Below are 18,743 nucleotides of genomic sequence, written 5' to 3'. Positions count from 1 at the left end.
GGCGGAGCGGGGCGGGACGGGCGGGACCCCCCTCCCGCGATGCCGCCGGGGCCGTGTCCCCCCGGCCCGTACAGCCGCGGCTCGGGGAGAACAAAAGGCAGGAGCGGGAGGAGGCGCGGGGAGGAGGGCAGGCGGCCACGGGGGGGGGGATAAAAGCCTTAGCGGGGGGGATCCCCCCCCTGCCCCATGTCCGATCCCGCTCCGCCGCCCGGCATGGCCCGTCCGCCGCTGCCCGCCGCCGCCGCCTTGCTGGCCGCCGCCTTGCTGCACTGCGCGCCCGCCGCGCCCGCCCGCCGACATAAGCCGGTGAGTCGGGACCACCCGGTGCCTCCGTGTCCCGCCCCGCCAAGTCCCAACCACCCCTTTCCTTGCTCCCGCGGGTCTCCCGGGCACCCCCGAGGGGAGCAGCCCCCCGGCAGAGCCGCCGCTGAGCGGGGTGAGCCGCCCCCCTTTCCCCCCCTCCTCCATCCCCCCTCGGGATGCCGGCACCCCCGGCTCCGCGGGCTCCTCTTGGCGTTTTAGGGGAGTTTTCACAGGCGTGCTCCCCTCTGCGGAGCGAGCAAGGGAAAAACAGGGACCGGGAGGAGGAGGGTTTACGAGAGGACACGGGATCCCCCCTTCCTTTAAAGGCAGCAGAGCACTGGCTGCCTGCTAATAACACCCCCCGCATGCTGCGCTGGCAATTCCGAGGAGCGTTATGGGGAGACGAGACTAAAGGGATGAATCAAACGCGCAGGCAGGAGGGGAGCAGCAGGGCTCTTTCTTCCTGCACATGCCTGCCAGATCCCAGCACCTGGGATGGAGCTGCGAGCAGGAGGGATTGCCGCTGCCGGAGAAGAGCAGCGGCGTGCGAGGGATTCAGGGGACGGGAGAAGACAGAGAGCTCCTTGTGCTGGGAATGTGTGCGTGCGTAATTGGGTTATTATATACATGCGCTTCGCTAGTGTGCCATAAAATAATGACAGAGCAAATGCCCAGTAGCAGCGCAAGGGGATTAGTTCAGGTTCCGTCGATGGTTTTATTATCAGCCCTGTCATCTGAGTACTTTCTAACTTGGCTGCTAAATATGCTGTGGGCTGGGACTTGGCACAGAGCAGCCTTGGCCCCCAAAGTGCTTGTATTATTCCAAACAAAATGTCACTGTGCTTGGCTCCACTCTGCCTCTGAGGAAGGTGAGGCCAAGCGCTCGGGCGGTGGCACTCTGCACCCGTTATGACACCGCTCCGCAGATTTCATCCCCATCTGAACGTAGCGAGTGGTGGGCTGGGAGGGACCTGCGTAAAGCTGGAGACCGCTGGTTCCTGCGGGGACGCTGGCTGGGCTGCCGTGTGCCTCACGCTCTGCTGTGTGCAAGCTGAGAAGCTGCTGCTCCTGGAGGGACCCCCACAGCCTCTGGTCCCCAGGGAAGGGAGAGCCAGCCTGGGTTTCACACCATCTGAACTTGGGTCCGGTCCCGCTGCAACATGCACTGTCCATCTCCTTTTGCTGGTGCTTGCAGCTGCTGACTGACTGCAGAGGTTGCTGGGGCTCATCTGCCTTGGCCAGTACCCCTTGAACAGGGGAGAATACACCAAACTGCTGGATGAGCACAGAGTTAATGCAGGGGTCCAGGTCTGCTCAGGCTCCTGGTACATCTAATCCACCACCATACTCCTGAAGAAGGTCCCCCCAGCTGGCAGTCCGCTGCCCAGAGATGGTTTCTTCCTTATTCCAGGCTAATGCTCTGCATCGTGAGCGCTAATACTTTCCTCTTGGCTGGAGTAACTCCAGGCGATGCTCCTACAGGTATGTTTTGTTCAGGAACATCTTGTGCTTGTGTGTTTGACCAGCCATGTGGAGCTCGGGGTTTCAAATCAATGTATTTCACTCAGTCTTTGCAGAGGTGATGGCTGCATCGGTTGGGGGCTGGAAAGGGACAGATGATTTCCCATCCTTTCAAACAGCAGTTCTCTCATCCCAGATAGCTGCCCTTATGGGTTCCTTATCTGGTGTCAAGGCTTCTAAAGGTCATTCTGGTGCCTCTGAGGTAAAGCCAGCATCACAGTGGTTGCTCTCACATATGGTGTAAGTAAGTCGACAGCAGTGTACCCCATTTCTCTCCTGGATGGGGTACACATGTCAGCACAGAATGGCTGAAGTGGGATTGCTGGGCTGACAGTGGCCCGTGCATGCATTTCTGGCTCAGCCCTTCTCTACCCTCTCTTACTAGAGACCTGTGCTGTGCCATCGCATGTTCACTTCCCCGGCTACTCTTGAGTCTCTCTGCACAAAAAGATGTTTTCCTATGTCTAACAGCAGCTAATTTCCTGTCTGGGCACCTTTTGCTGTCGGGTGATGAATGAGGAAGGAGCCAAGGGGCTGAACTGGGAAAAGAGACTCACACTCCTACAAGACAGATGACGGTGACTTCCTCGAGCTGTGTTAGTAGATGGGGCGGGCAAGGACCATGCTAGGCAGCACCTGGCGCAGCGGGATGCTGCACCAGGACTATTCGGTGCTCCACTAACAACTCGCAACAGCAGTGCTGAGGGGGGAGGGAATCAAGAGCTCAGATGCATTTTAAAGCCAGGCTACACAGGGCAAGTTGCAGAAGGAGCTGTATTCTTTGTAGCAAACTCTGTAGATCTCCTTCACTTTTACATTAGTACCTAAAGAAAGAAAGAGAAAACTGAGAGCAGAATACAGGCTGTGTCTGGTGTCCACTGTAAAACTTGAGAACAAAAGATCTGCAGTCCTCGGGGCAGTGCATACGCAGACACTGAATTCCTGCATTGCTTTCAGCTCCCCTGGGAAATCAAAGTCAGTCCATTTGCTGGGAAACTATCTCTCCGTGGAGAAGTGGTGGGCACCCTCCCAGCTGCCAGCATAATCCCTTGGGGGGGCCGTATCCTGCAGCTCTTGCCCTGAACCCAGCAGGTTCCCCCCTGGAAGCACGGTGCTGCCTTCCCTGCAGCCCAGGAGCCAGGGAGGCCGCCTGCCTCGCTCAGGGCTCAGACAGCTCCCGCAGGAAGGGTTTGATTTGCACTGTTTGGTTTGGCTATTTAAATACTGCAGTGAGTGTTGGGGTAATTTTAGGCATGTTTATCTTCTGCTCTGGGAGAGACTCAAGACACATGTAAGCAGTTACTCTCCAGTGGGTTTGTTGTGTTTGTGCTTTCACATGCAACACACATGCACACCCTGCAGTGTGGCAAGACTTGGGGTGTGCAGCTGGCAAAGTGGAGCAGGGAGGGAGAAGGGAGCAGGGAGGAGAGAAGCACTTTGGGGAGGATCCCCGGCTCCAGCTCACACAGCGCTTTGCTTGCTTCCCCCATATCCTGCCCTGGCACCATAACCTGGGGGGCTCAGCAGAGGCAGGGTGCACTGTGTAGGTCTTGTTTAAAAAAGGATCTTCCGTGGAGAAATAGTCCAGCAGAGATTCTTCACACCAGAGATGCTGTCAGCTCTTTCCTACTACTCCCAAATACGCAGACAGGTAAATGAAGCGTTCCTGGATATTCTTACAGAGGGGACAGCTCAGCCTCTAACGTGAATGGAAGCACTGCTGAGTCTGCACATAGCTGTCCAGCAAAATGAAAAGTGGGGCACTTCAGGGCTTCACTGAGGGCCACAGACATGTTTTTAGAGGTTCACTGAGATCCTGGTGCAGATAAGACCCACAAGAAGAGACAGGTGAGCAGACCTCCTCTTCTTAGTGGGATTTGGGCAGGAGAGAGGCATTACTAGCTCATAAAAGTGGCTCTGTGAACATTAGTGGAGGGGGAACCCCCCCCCCCCGACATCTCCAGGAGATTGGGCAGGGGGACAGTGAGTTTGGAGATCCCAGCCTGCACATCTGAGCAGCATCCACTCCCCAAGGGTAGAACATCCCCCCATAGCTCAAGAGGGCTGCACTGTGCCAGGTGGCCTTATCCAGTGGGAGATGTCCTGGCTGTCTTGGGCTGGGCACCAATAGCTCATCGCTCACCTTAGCTCAGATGTAATTGCACAATGAACAAAACATCTCAAGCCCCTTCCTCCTCTGCCTGGAGTGTGCTGCATCCTAAAGCACTTTCTTGGTTTCAAGGGCATTTCTAGGTCATCAGATTAAGGGCTCTTGAAACCTTTTGCTATCCCAGCATCCTGGGGCTTGTTTGCTTTGTGAGTACTCCTGTTTCTGGCAAACTGTTGCTTGGGTGACACCAGCAGCTTGGTTGTGGTGTTGTTGATGGACTAGACTCACAAACTGTCACGTAATTAAAGTCTCTGATAATAAAAATAGTCCTGCAGTGTTTATTCGTTTGCTTTCTCTTGTTACGTCAGAGCCTGGGTCTTCTCATTCTGTCTGTGGGCATAAACATTTGCAGCCCATAATGTTTCATGTTCCACGTTGCTTAGGAAAAATAAACATTTTCCTTTTTTCGTTGCCAACAACAACTACCACCAAATAATCCGGAAACAAACTGTCAAGCCCCAGGAGGCAGTGCTTGATGGTGCCATGGAGTATGGGAAGTGAGCAGAGAGGAACCTCCAACTGTGTATGCACGGCCAGGCACTGCAGCACCTCCCATTTGGCCTCATTTGGCCAAAGTTTGGCCTCGGCCGTTGCATTCCCTCTGGCTCTGTCTGCCATGGGACCAGGCTGCACCCCAGCATGAAGGAGCCATTCCTGTAGCAGAATTATTTTGTGTATGCAAAGAATTGATAGTTAGAGGGGTTGAGAGACTCTGCCTTGTTCTGGGGGAGGTAGGGTCAATAAATCTGGTGGCTTTGCCTAGGCCTTGCTTCCACCGAGTTTCCATTGTTTCCACTAAGAGTGCCTCGACCAGGAGCACACTTAGCTCAGGGTCTGACCAGACCACAAACATAATCTGTTCCTGCCATGAAATTTTGGCTGCAGCATTAGCACCTTCTGAGGCCAGTCAGCTTCTGGGACACAACCTAACTGGAGTGGAGCTGGCTCCAGTTTTACCACTAACCATCAGCTGTAGCTGCACCTTGAAATCCAACTCCTGCAAATCCATGCTGGGCTGAGGCAGACTGGCCAAAAAAGCCAGCAGTGGTGCTCTGTACATCACGACAACAGTGCTGATCTCAGGCAGGACATTGCTGCAGCCTATTAAGGGGGTGCAGAGCCCCTTGGGGGCACAGCAACCAAACAGTGGACAGAAATGGGGTGAGAACTGTCTTAGATGAGAACTGCAGGAGAAAGCGTCTCTGCTTTCCTTCCCCACGCGTTGAACTAAGGGCAGGACTGCTCTGAGGTGCAAGCTCATAGGTAGGAGGAGGATAATGCTACTAGCCAGAGGCAGCAAACACCAGGGCCTCGCCAAATACTCTGAGTAACAGAAGGAGAAAGCAGGGAGAAATGGAAAAGCAGCAGCAGAAGGGACAGGGAGGTGGGGAGAAAACCCATGAGCTCATCCCCTAGCAGAAGAGGAAATGGCCCCCAGTGACAGGGGAAGTATCCAAGACTGATGGGATTCGCGTTGTAACTTGTCCAGTGACTCCTGTCTGACAGGGAGGGGGGTCTCTTTTCATGTCCATGCTGCAGGAGCGGGCAGGAGCCCAGGTAATTAGGTATACAACAGAGGAGACAAGTTTAAGTTCAGGACAGGCAGCAGAGGATGGACCCAGACAGAGGAGAGCACTGGGTTTGTCAGTACCAGGCACTGGCCTCACTCTTGAGGTTTTTTTATACACAGCGTTGCTGATACTGCACTATAGCTGTGCTTCTCCAGCTGCTTCTCCTCCCGAGAGGCTCTGGAGGGCGAGTGCTGCCCAACACAATGAGGTTAAAGATGCTCCCGGCTCCTTGGGATGGCTGGGACACTTCCTGGGAAGCTTGGCTGGTGTTCATCTGGCCCCAGCAGACCCAGAAGTGGTGGTGGTTGTATCACAGCACTTGAGGGCTGATAAAGCTGTGAGGAACCAAGCAGGCAGCCTGCACCTCCACTGTGGTTTCTGCTTTCCCATGGGATCTGTCCTCTCCCTCCTGTTCCCTCTCAGCCTTTCGGTCACAAGGCTGCTAGGAAGAGGCACTTTGAGAAGCACTGTGGCCAGCCTGCAGCACACCTCTCTGCATACAGCTTTGCTCCTCTGCTGTCCTCACTGCCCTCAGCCCTTGGTTTCAGGCCTGGCAGCCTCTCTGCACTCGTGTTGTGCAGGCATTTTGCTGCACAGTCTCTATTGCAAAGCCCTGGCCTCTTCCCGTGGCTAAATGCTGTCTGTTCCCATGCACGGCAGCCACCCCAACTGCTGCTTATACTGGGAAGGGCAGTGCAAGTGGCTGCACACAGCCTTAGCCAGAGACTCAGATCGAGCTCTGCACTCAGCTGGTCTGAACGCCTGCCCTGGTTTGCAGGGACTTTCCTTTGGTTTTGGTCTTTGGTAATCCTTTCCCCTCCTGTGGTGGGATGGGAGGAGTGGGCATGCCTTGATAGTTACCCACCAGTCAGTGCCCTCCTCATCCTCTCTTCACAGGACTGGACTAGCAGCAGCAGCAGCACAGCCCTAAGGAAACCCCTAAGCTTACACTTGGGGCATTATACCACAGCTTGGGAGAACAAAGCAGGATCTCCACCGGAGAGGGTGGCTTCAGCGCTGGGTGGGAAGGATGCAACCTTAAGCGAGAGGACATGTTATCTAAGCCTTGGGAAATGCCTGCAGCGAGGTGTGTCCAGCCAAGGAGACTGAAATCTCCAGCCTGACACGTCTCCTGAGCATTGTTTGGCAAGTGGTTTCTAACCGTCACATTTCCCCTTGCCGGCTGTGCCTGCAGTGGCATTTTCCAGCCCTTTCCTGCCATGGTGCTAATGTCAGTGCAGTGACGACAGGGAGAGACTCACTGTTTGTCTAGGGGCACAGCGAGCACCCGGGGCAGCAGGGCAGGTCTTGCCTCCTGCCTCCACCCAGAGCCGTTCACAGGGCCAAGCTGTGTCGCCTCCCAGGGCCAAGCTGTGTCCCCTCCCAGGGCCGGGTCTCGGTAGAGGGCAGGCAGGCGGGAGCAGGGAGGGTCCTGCCAAAGGCAAGGTGGGGTTTGGATGGCTGGAAGCTGGGATTCATGCCAGCGGCCTTGAGTTAAGCAAAGGGGGGCGAGAAAACCTAACCTCAGGTCTGCCCCTGAACATGGGATCCCTCAGGGCAAGAAGGAAACAGGCAGTTCCTCCTTTGCCCCTGCCTGGAGCGGGGTGATAATCTCCAGTTTATGCCAGTGCCCCCAAGCCTGGAAGGCAATAACTGGCCTTCCTGGGAGATGGGGGGATATGCTTAGCATAGCCAAGACAAAAAAACACGAGCAAGCCCATCTGGGTCAGCCTCAGCCCACTCACCTACCTGGGCAACTCCTGAGGGTTTCCCAGTGCTCCCAGTTCCACAGTGAGGGCTCTCCCCAGAGTCCATCTCCACTCCTTCCCACGTGCCTCGATGCAGCTGTCCCGCACCTCCTGGTCCTGTGAAACCGGACATGTTAATCACCCCATGTCCTTGGGCAGCAGGACCTGCCTCCGGTGGCAGTGGGTGCTCTCGAGCAAGGAGCAAGGAGCCAAGCATCCCTCCAGGCTGGGCTTTGGTGACACAGCTTCCATTATGTGCTTGGCAGAGGGTTTCACTGGGGCTGGGAGCAAGATGTTGGCCAGGATATGAACCTTATCAGCTCTTCCTGCCAGCTGTCCTTCGCAGGTGCTAGCTGCCAGCCCAGGCAGGGTGCCAGGCAGCTCTTAGAGAGCTCCTCTTAGAAAGACAGGTACCTCCAACCTGGCAGGGCTCCAGCATTCAGCAGGAGCAGCCCGGTGCAGACTCTCCTGGGACAGGCCAGCCCATACACCCTACTTCCACCAAAGCACTGGATGGATTTTCAGTGCCACAGCTGGTGGCTTGGGCAGGCTTTGCTGTTCAGGATGTAAAATGTCTTTGTCTCTTTGCACGTGTTGAGGGTGCAGTTCCCGTGGTGTGTGAAAGTGCACTGGGACACCAGGACTGGGTTGATGGTTTCTAAGGCAAAGGCTGGCAGGTGCCAAGCCACCAAGAGTGTCTGTTTGGCTGGGGAGGACAAGCCAGCAGGCTGGAGTGGTGACAGACACATGAAGAGCCAAACACCTAAACTGCACCTTGTGTGACCTTCCAGGCTCCTGTGTCCATCCGTGCGTCGCTCAGAGGCACGGGGCCATTACAGAGTCGGGAGCTCGGTAGCGGAATTAATGCCAAGGGCTTCACACTTCATTCCAGCCCGCATGAATGGGTTCATTGTAGGGAACAGAGTGGCGGCAGCACGCAGATTACACGGCATCATGGCAGCCCTGGCATCATGCCCACCTGACCTTCGTGTCCCCAGCAAGGCAGCCGGGAAGGCTGGCCTGGAGGAAGGCAGCTCCTTGCAGGGGGAGGAAGGGGACCTCTAAACCCCAGGTCTTCACTCTGGAACCCTGTGGGACAGAGCCTTGCCTGTCTGAATAGAGATGTATCACTGCGGCATCTCAGCTCCTCCTGCTGCTCAAACACCTTTGAATTTGCCTGCACAGAATCGGGACAAAAATTCTGTGTTTGGACCTCTGGTTTGTGCAGGGTGACGCAGGGACCCCCACATGCCTCACAGCAGGCTGAAGATCACGCTTGGGTTATGTTTCATGGTGGCCCCATAGTCCTGCTGTCAGGTGGGAAACCAATGGAAGTTAGCTAATTAGCACTAATTAATGTTGCCAAGAGGAACTGTGCTTTTCCAACTAAGTGTGGGAGAGCCTAGGTGATCTTATCCCCAAGCAGAGTCACAGGCGCAGTGAGGCAAGGGGCTATGGTCCTGTCCATCCCTCTGCAGAATCGGTGACCTCAGGCAGTGACAGGGGCTGCAGGGACGGTCACTGCTGCTCTCTGCCCCATGTGAAGGGCTCTAAGTCACCCCCAAGATCCAAGTGTCCTGCTCTCCAGTTTGCACTGTCCCCCAGCCATGCTGAGAGCCTGCTCACCATGCCAGGACAGCAAGGGGACGCCATGGGAGCAATAATGGGGAGCACAACTGTGTGCTGGGGACTAAAGGCTTCCTCCCATTAATATCACCTCTACCCGGGGCCAGGAGGGAATAAAGGATGTGGGGCAAAGGGAGAGAATTTACTCCCTAGTGATTTGTTTCGTTCTTGAAGGGTCTGGTTCTCATCCACAGTTTGCAAAAGCATTTCCTGCCAGCCAGCTGCCAAGGAAAAACGGACCAAAAATAGCCCAGTGCTTAGGAGGTGCCATAGCATGACACAGTGCCTCCCAGGTGTGACCCTGCCTGGCAGCAGCAGAGCCCAGGCAACGGAGGATGTTTGTGGGAAGCAGTTTGTGCCCTAGCAGCGGGAGAACAGCCCCAGGCAGAGGTGGAACTCACCATTGCAGGGCTGTAGGGCTGCTGTGGGCAGTCGTCCACCGCTCTGCATCAGAACCTCTCTTCTCAGACGCTGAAGCCATGGCTTTGCTTTTCCCTTTTAGGACGTGTCTCGAAAGCATCACACCTGGAAGGAGCAGAGTCCTTGGCTGTCTTCCTTGGTGAACGCTGTGGGGACTGGTGTGCCTGCCAAGGGCTTCCCCGTAGGCACGGATGAGCAGGTGGCACGCTGGAACCCGCCCCGGTGCGGCGTGCCGGACCTCCCAGCGTCACTGGACAGCCAGAATGGGCGGAACCGGCAGAAGCGATTCGTCCTCTCTGGTGGACGCTGGGACAAGACTGATCTCACCTACAAGTAAGAGAGGCCCGAAACGGGCGTCAGGCTGGTTTGCTTCTACCCCCCCAAACCCCTTAGTCTGATGTTCCCTGGAGCGCAGCTTGCTGTGACGTGATCATAAAATCTGGAGGGCAGCCCTAAAACTGGGTACGGCCAGCTGTGGGGCAGGGGAGCCACATGCTGAACCACCAGCAGGGTCGTACCCAGCACCTCCACATCCCCTCAGGCACACGCTGCCATAAACACAGCTGCCCACCCGCCCCTGCCCAAACACATTCTGCGCACCCGTCGTGTCACCCCTCAGTCAGTCCCGCGTCAGCACCCCCATGCGCATGCATTCACTTCCCTGCATCAAACCCCTGATACATGCCGAGCAGAGCTTCTACCACCGGCCCTCTCCCGCTGTGCCTTTGCGGCCCCCAGCCACCCTGCCGTGAGCTCACTTCACAGTTTATTTTAAAAAGACCTTTTTATTCAGCTGTTATTGATGTTCCCATAAACACAACTTCAGTGTAAAGTTTTGCCCAAGTCACCCCACACGTTCTCAGTTGCAAATCCGCTCGACAGGCTTGCGGGAGGGTTGTGCTGCCTCCCCCATTGCCCACAGGGGGATGAATGGAGAGGTGAGCACACTCGTATGGACTTTGACAGCACGTAAATCATCTTTTGTTTAATTAAGTGCAGGAGACAGTTCCTCATAGCATTAGAAGGCGATAGATAACAGAAAGGCTTCTTCCTTTTTTTTTTTTGGTCAACAGCGTTAAAGAAAGAAACACAGCAGAGGCGAACACACACCAACACTGTTAATGGAAGGGAAAGCAAGCTCCCTCTGTGGCAGACCTTACAGTCTGCTTATGTTATAGGAGGGCAGAAGAGGCAGCAGCTGCTCTGAGTGAGTCCAGGTTTCCGGGGCAAAAAATGCAGAGGTTGAGGAGGAGAAATCACATCACACCACTTCCAGGCACCTCTGTGGGGCTGGACTCACGGGGGACAGACCTGGGAAATGCTGCATCACTTCATTCCAGAAAAACACAGATCTGCAAAGCTCTCCAGAAAGCTCACCTCTGGGCCCAACAGCCAGAGGGTTTCAACACTGATGGGATTTATCTGCAACTCATGTTGCTTGGAAGAGGGTGCCGGAGCAGTGCTTGTATGGCTTGGAGATGTTCTGGTGCTGACAGAGAGTGGCAGCCCTAGTGACGCTGATCCTACAGCTGGTGTCTTCATGACAGCAGTGTCCATGGGACAGCGGCTGATGCTCTCCTCATCCAGTATCTGTTGCTTTTCAGAATTATCAGGTTCCCGTGGCAACTTGTAAAAGCTAAAGTGAGAAGGACCATAGAGGAAGCTTTGAAAGTCTGGAGCGATGTGACCCCACTGACCTTCACCGAAGTGCAGGAGGGCCGGGCTGACATCGTCATCGATTTCACAAGGTGAGCACGGTGGGCAGCAGCATCCTCCTCCCAGACAGAGCAGCAGCCTTGCAGGCAAGACCCCAAGCCTCTAACCAGAGCAGAGAGCTGCCAGCACCAAACTTAGACACTTAAATGAAGGCTCATATTTCTGCCTTCAGACATTAGGATTTTTTTTTGTTTTGTTTGGGGTTTGGTTTTTTTTTTTGTGAGTTGTGGGCTGCTTGGTGTAAGTGCAGCTGTTCCGTGCTGGCTGTGCACAGTACCATTACTGATCGTTCATTAATTTTCCTGGTACATTTACATTTCTCTGCCCACAGGCTGTTTTCCTAAGCGTTTGTTTTGACTTTCCATCTTCAGGTCCTCCATCCTGTCCCTTGACTGAACGACGTAACTGTCTGCCCAAAGACAAATATAGTTTCTTGGTTAAATGAATCTTGGCTCCCAGCCTGAAATTCGCTTTTGGCAAAATACGCACGGGGGCAAAGACTTCCCTCTGCTGCGTGTTTGCACAAAACTAATAAAGGCAGTGGAGACCATCCAAGCAGTGATGTGATGTGCATGCTGTGTATTTGCCTGTGCCTCCCTCAGCAATCTGAAGCGGCCACATATCTCATGGGTTTCCTTCACTAGTCAACAGCAGGCTTGGCTTGAGTGAGGACCTGAGGGCTTGCCTATGCTCACTCTGCATCCCCCCGCTGCTCAGCTATGTCAACTTAATCTCAGCTCAAGCAGTTACCTCCTTAATTCCTTAGGCTCCATGGTCAGCTTTGGGCTGGAAGCTGAACAGGGGGAGGAGAGAAACATGCCTGAGAAAACACAGGAACTCCCCAGGGCTCGGTGTGACCAAGCTCTGCTTCCTCAGTGTTTGGTGTGACCAAGCTCTGCCTCCTCAGTGCCCTGATGCAGAACCAAGTTTGTGGCAATCCAAAGGGCTCAAAACAGTCGATCCACACTGGTGGGATGAACTTGGGATGGGAGTGAGAGCTGCTGTCCCCTCGCAGTGGCTCCCCACCTTTGGCCATACGATGCTGTTCACTGGAGGTATACAGCTGTTTGTCTGAGGTGCAATGTGTCTTCTCTCCAGGTACTGGCATGGAGATAACTTGCCTTTCGATGGGCCTGGAGGGATCCTAGCACATGCGTTCTTCCCCAAGACACACCGGGAGGGAGATGTCCATTTTGACTATGATGAGACCTGGACGATTGGGAACAACCTGGGTACGGTATTGTTTCAGGGGGAGCGTGAACGCTCCAGGATGCTTATCAGGGCACTTGGAAATGATTCAGTTGTGGTGTGAACAGGGACCCTGTAAAACTGAGAGGCAGCAATCATTTTTGTGGTGTGCATGGTCGTCTCCTGCTACTTACAACCCTGCTGCTAGTATTCAGGTCTTTTCTTGTCAACCTTCAGCCACAGCAAAGCCTGTGTCCAGCACCAGGACCCTGGTTTCCCAGTGGGCTCCCCCTGTGTGGGGAGAGCAAGAGGGACACATCTGAGAGATGGCTCCTCTGCCCAGCCACACACCCTGCCACTTGGGAATTGCACCCAGTATTGACAGGAGCCGTTAGAAATAAAGCAGGGAAGGGATGAAGGAAAACGGGACTCAAGAACTGGCTGACACAGTTGTCTTCCAAAGGACAGTCTCAGTCCCAGTCCCTGCACGCACTGTTCACCGCCTGCCTGCAAAGTATTTTCTCTTTGAACAAGTCCATAAAGGGAAACCACCCAGGCTCCAGCTCTGCCCCCACGGCCTGGGAATGCTCTGACCATAAACAACGCCGCATCGAGTCAAGACTCTTTTTTTTCTTTTTTTTTTTTTTTTGCTAATAATAGATCCAATCTGTTAGCTCTCTGCTTGGGCACTCAGGGTCTGGTGTCACAGTATCTCATGAGATACTGCAGTACTGCCTGGGACCATCTGAATCAGTGCCCAAAGCATCAGTTTCTGCAAGAGCCACCAAAATTAACCCAGGTCAGCCCCTCCTATTCCTTCCCAGTTTATCTACAGGGACAAAGACACAATCACAAAGTCCAAGATAAACCCCTGCCTCTCTGGGGTTTCCCAGACATTTTGTCCACATTGATGTTCAGGGCTCAGATGGGCTCCCCCAAAGTCCACTTTATTGCCAGTTGTATGCCAACTTGAGTCTCTGCGTGGGGCACAGGACTGCTATGTCTCTGACCCTGTTCATGCTGACCCAAAACAAGAACCACAGAGCACCAGATCTTTCTGCAGAAGCGTTTCTACTCCTTAGGGAATGGTGGGCTCTGCTGTTTTTCACCCTCCGTTGGGGTTGCCTGTGTTGTTGAAGAATTTCCTACATTCTTCCACAGTGTTGGAGGCAAACCAGGAACTGAAAATGGATGCCAGTTCCCATCAGAATCCAGCCCTATTCCATGGCCCTTTCCCCCCCACCTACGTCTTCCATAAATAAATGTTGTAAAAGCTCTTTGCGGCTAATTGCCATTTAATATGCTGAAAAGAGCTTTACGGTATAAACATGGATAAATCCTTATCTCAGCTCTCAGTGAGACGGGAAAATCCTTAGCCTCAGTTTACAGACAGGAGAGCAGAAGTACGAGGAGGTCTGTGCCCCGGGGTCACCCCAGAGCCGTGCAGGAAGCAGGACTCCACATGGAGGGACTTTCTGTGCGGGACGCAGCGGTGCTCCCCAGCACAGCTCCCTCAGGCATGCTGTTGTTCACCTCCCCCAGAGAATCTGACAATAGCACAGCCAATCTGCCAACACTGGAAAGCATCAAGTGAGGAGCCTGCCAAACTAAACAGAAGTGTCTCAAAGTTTGTAATAAATCACTGACATAGAAATCCCACTTTCTCAGCTGACCTAGATGTGTCGATTTAATTGGGTCAGTGCTGTGCAAATTCATCGCTTCAACATAAAGCTGACCAGTGGAGGAAGACAGGGGCTTGCCTTCGCCTCCACCCGTCCCAGGCGTTCCTCCCAGCTGCATCTCCCCTGTCCCGTCCTGTCCTGGTGCCGAAAAGTGACCTGCTCCCCTGGAGCGAGCAGGGAAATCCTGCTTGGAGCAGCGAGGCTGGCTGACTCACATCCCTGCCCTTCTCATCACTTGGGCTGCAGCTCGGAGGATTTCTGGCTGAAGGCAAGTGAATGAATACGCTGGGACTTGTCAACAAACAGCCCCGCTCACAAGTTTCGCTGCTTAATATGCCTTTCTTCCAGCTTTCCCTGAAATTTATCAACTTAAAAAATGATCCACTGGAAGATAAACAACACCTGCCAAATGACACATTTTTGCATACTGAAATCCACTTTCCCCCCCTCTCCATTTCTAGATGCTCCAAGGTCATGTTTTCCTAAAACATCATCTCCCATAAATCTATTTGAGTCTGGTAAAGAAGGCCGAGGCCTTGACGCTGGATAATTTTTTATGGTTTTATTTCTAAATGTCACCTTCTTGCTACAGTCCACACACAAGCAATAAATGAGCTCCCTCTGCTGTCTGTGTGACAATGGCCATTAGCAAGTTTTAATCCTCACTAACGCAGGTGTCTTCCACAGTGGACGTGACCTAAATGGGACCTGATATGCTACAGCTGTAGCCAACAACTGCTGCAAGGCTGGGTGGACAAAAAACAACCTTACCACCCTGAAACCTACTTCTGCGGGCTGGACTTCTTTCTCTGGGCAAATTTCTTCTATCCAAAAGCACACAGAAAACTGTTTTCTTCCTGATAGCCGATGGGGTATAGAAGCCCCTGGTGACAGAATTACAAATTACCAACATGCCCAGGCTAGTACCTGAATGTATGAATTCACTCACAGTGCTCCAGGAAAACCCTGGGAACAACAACCTGCAAGCACTGTAGTTGAGGTAGATTTCTCTTCCCTTGCATTAGGCTCCTACAACATGCCTCAGTGCATCGTCAGTGGCTGGTAGTTGGTAGAAGTGAGCCTAGGAGGCAGGCGTCCCCCACACGAGCAGGCAAAGTGGTCGAGTCACCACCCCGGAGGTATTTAAAAGACGTGCAGATGTGGTGCTTAGGGACATGGTTTAGTGGTGGACTTGGCAGTGCTAGGTTAATGGTTGGACTTGATGATCTTAAAGGCCTTTTCCAACCTAAAGGATTCTATGATTCTAAAAGCATCTCCCATCTTTTCCCTTTGCAGGCACTGACCTCCTCCAAGTGGCTGCTCATGAGTTTGGCCACGTCCTGGGCCTGCAGCACACAGCTGTCTCCAAGTCACTGATGTCTCCTTTCTACATCTTCCGCTACCCACTAAGTCTGAGTGAGGATGACAAGCAAGGTATCCAGTACCTCTATGGGAAACCCAAACTGGATCCCGACCCAACCCCAACTCAGCCAGCAGAGCTTCCCCAGACGGACCTTGAAACAAACGAGATCACCAACGTGGAGGTGAGTGAACAACTTGTCTGTGTCCTCCTCTAACACCACAGCTTGTTCCCAGTTGCTGGGACTGTCCTCACCGTGAGGCCAGTAGCAGGCTTACATGTGGTTTGGTGTCTGTGTCTTCCACCCATGCTGCTGAGCCCAGGTCCGGACCCCCCGGCTGGCACTGCCAGCCAGCCCGGGATGTGTGGGGAGGCGATCTTTGGGCAGCACGTACCCAGCCACAACTGGCTGAAAGCAGGACAGTTGCCTGGACACAGGGACTCCCCGTCCGCTGAACCCAGCCTGGGCAAGGGGGGCTCTCACAAGTCCAAGTACCTGACCGACTGTGCTTTGGCAGTCTCTACAGCCCGACGCCTGCGACACAGCTTTTGACGCCGCATCGACCATTCGAGGGGAGCTGTTCTTCTTCAAGTCTCGCTATGTGTGGCGACTCCGAGCTGGAAAGCTGCAGGACGGCTACCCAGCTCTGGCCTCCCGCCACTGGCAGGGGATCCCCAGCTCTGTTGATGCCACCTTCGAGGACCCTCTGGGCAATATCTGGTTCTTCCAAGGTAAGAGCTGGACTGGGATCAGACAGCTCAGAAATGCATCTCCTTTACTGAGGGGTATTCAGGACCCAACAAGTTCCTGGGAGGATAAACCTTCTAGGCATCCTCAGCAATCCAGTGATCCTTGTTATTTGTTTCCTTCTCTGTTAGGTTAAACTTTTTAGCAGATATTGAGGGGGGAAGAGAGAAGGAGGGGTCACTTTTATTTTAGACACAGCTATGATATCCCATTCTCCTCCTCTGGAACACAAACATTTATTTTGAGCCTCTGCCCCGGCAATGCTGCTGGCAGAGGAGGAGGAAGGAAACCCTTTCTCCATCCCCCTAGCTGCCCTGGGAAGCCCTGTGCCAGAAGAGAGCCCCAGCGACTTTCACAGGTTGTGAAACTCCTGAGCCTGTGCCCCCAAGGCCCTGCTCAGGGGATGGACAGCATCTTCTCTGCTCCTCAGAGACCTGGATGCAGAGCTTCTGTAGCACTCCCAGACTGAATGAGCCTACAGGGAGCCTGTGTGCAGAGCCAGGCAACCTCCTGCCACCACAGGGATTAAAAACCAATCACCCACGGGGGGCCAGACCTCCCCCTGGCCATCTCTGCAGTTCAAGACCGGCAACAACCCCTGTTTCAGCTCTACTGTTTTCTTTAATGCTCTTTCCAAGTGTAAATTTAATAGCGGGGTTGCAGAATGACGTAGGTACCCAGCCGCCCTGGGTATGCATGCCCCATCTGCGCACCATGAAGCCGAGTACCAGAAGGCACAGCACGTGGCTCTGCAGGCAGTGTTCCTGCATAAACAGATTACTTAGCACCTGACCTGCACACAAGGAGTTAGAGTGCTAAAATTGGCAGGCTCCTACCATGAGTTAAAATGAGATAAGGGGAAAGTATTACATGCCGTAGGCTAATTACAGAGATTCCCCTTTTAATCTAATCTGGAAATATGCTTCCAGTCTCTATTTCAGCTTGGCAACTTCTTCCCTGTTTCTGTAGCTTGCTCCTTTACAGCCGCACGGCCCCTTTATGCCTGTGCACGCCTACATATGTTTTCCTCCAAGAGCTGAGATTGCAGGGTAGAGGCTGGTCCCTCCAGCCAAGCCTGTTAGTATAACTTCCACAAATAGAGAAAAGACAGCTGCTAAAACAGTCCTCCTCATCCCACCACTGACAGCCTTTGGGTTGGACAGAGGTGGGAATTCAACTCCTTGTGCTGCCGGCACTTTGGGCACCCGTCAGTGACAGTGTCCATGACACTGGTGGGGTTTTTGCCTCTCAGGCACAGCTTTCTCCGGGAGCTCTGCCAAGGCACCAGCTCTAGTTGTGCGCTTCACTGCCGAATTATCAGATGTCAAAGAGCTTCTGAACCCTTGTCTCCCTTTTCTGTCTCCTCACCAGATTCTCAGTACTGGATTTACGATGGCGAGAGACGGGTATCTGGTCCCACCCCAATTGGCGAGCTGGGCCTCCCTGCATCCCCTGTGCAGGCAGCTCTGGTGTGGGGGGCTGAGAAGAACAAGATCTACATCTTCAGTGGAGGCAACTACTGGCGCTTCAACCCTCGCACCCGCCAGGTGGACAACATCTACCCCCGGACCATGGCCGACTGGCGCGGTGTCCCTCAGGAGATCGACGCGGCTTTTCAGGATGGGTTTGGTCAGTGCAGCAAGGACATGGCCTGCTCTGGGGTGGATGCTCAGGCTGACACCACTGCCCAGCTGGAAGAACTGGGCAGATTTAGACATTTGGTAGTAGTGTTTGCTTCCCAGCCATAGTACATGCCACATAGTGTATAGAGAGAGAGGCAGCTCCCTCCAGTAGGTAGGGAACTGAGGCTTCTCCCATAAAAGTGAGAAGTTTTGTCATTATTAATTGCAACAATCAACAGTTAAGTGTTTGATAGAAGGAATTCAAACTTCTGAACAAGAAATGGTCACAGAGTCCTACCCAGCTGTTACTGCTCATGAAAGAAAGTGATGAGAAAACAGCAGAAACACTGCCCACACTTCAGCCTAGGCAGCTGTCCTGACTGACCAGGCTGCTTTTGGTATTGCCTAGTCCTCCCAGATATGCCCTGTGCTGAAGACAGCGGGGCAGTGCCACAGAAACACTGAGGACAGCCAGGGTGCTTGGGATGACAGGTGCAGTGACTGCCTCTCTCCTCCCAAAGGATGCAGTAGAACGGCTCCCCACTGCTTCGAGAGCCTAAATCCCAGAGCAGTTTCCCCACAGCAGCAGATGCTCTGCAGCATGTCTTCAAAGCTCCCTGTCATAGGCCCTGTTCAGGTCCTAGATGTCCTCTGCCCTCTTAGGGCTGGGCCACTACCTGAGTACAGCATATTTAAAAACACCAGGAATATAAAATAAAATCTTGCTTGCTCTCCCATCAAAACTAAAACAGTGTAAGCTGCAAACCTGGGTTCAAGTGAAATGAATCTAGCAGCATCTCCTGGCTCTTCCAGGCTCTCTTTTGGTACCGCACATGTTGCAGAGTGTCGACAAGAAAAATGCTAGGAACGAGCTCTGAGCTGTGCCAGCCCTGTCTTTCCTAACCCTTCCTCTCTCACCCACAGGTTTTGCCTATTTCCTGAGAGGCCGAGATTACTGGAAGTTCGATCCAGTCCAGGTGAAAGTGCTGGAGGGCTACCCACGCCAGATCAGCCAGGACTTCTTCAGCTGTACACCTTCCTCCAACTCCTTCAGATGAGGGAGGTGCT

General features: G+C 53.7%; 1 protein-coding gene across 1 annotated transcript; it reads left to right on the top strand.

Annotated features, from left to right (window-relative positions):
• The first annotated feature begins 58 nt into the window (after positions 1-58).
• Positions 59-18,733, top strand: MMP11 (matrix metallopeptidase 11). The gene is made up of 8 exons (XM_075718937.1): positions 59-306; positions 9,442-9,692; positions 10,964-11,107; positions 12,174-12,307; positions 15,242-15,489; positions 15,824-16,037; positions 17,425-17,682; positions 18,600-18,733. The coding sequence occupies exons 1-8, from the start codon at positions 187-189 to the stop codon at positions 18,731-18,733; spliced, it is 1,503 nt and encodes a 500-aa protein (XP_075575052.1). The 5' UTR covers positions 59-186.
• The last annotated feature ends 10 nt before the right edge of the window (positions 18,734-18,743 follow it).

The sequence above is a fragment of the Pelecanus crispus genome, chromosome 11 (assembly GCF_030463565.1).
Source record: "Pelecanus crispus isolate bPelCri1 chromosome 11, bPelCri1.pri, whole genome shotgun sequence".
Taxonomy (NCBI): domain Eukaryota; kingdom Metazoa; phylum Chordata; class Aves; order Pelecaniformes; family Pelecanidae; genus Pelecanus; species Pelecanus crispus.
Note: the sequence above shows the minus strand (reverse complement) of the source record. Positions and strands in the feature narration are given on the sequence as shown.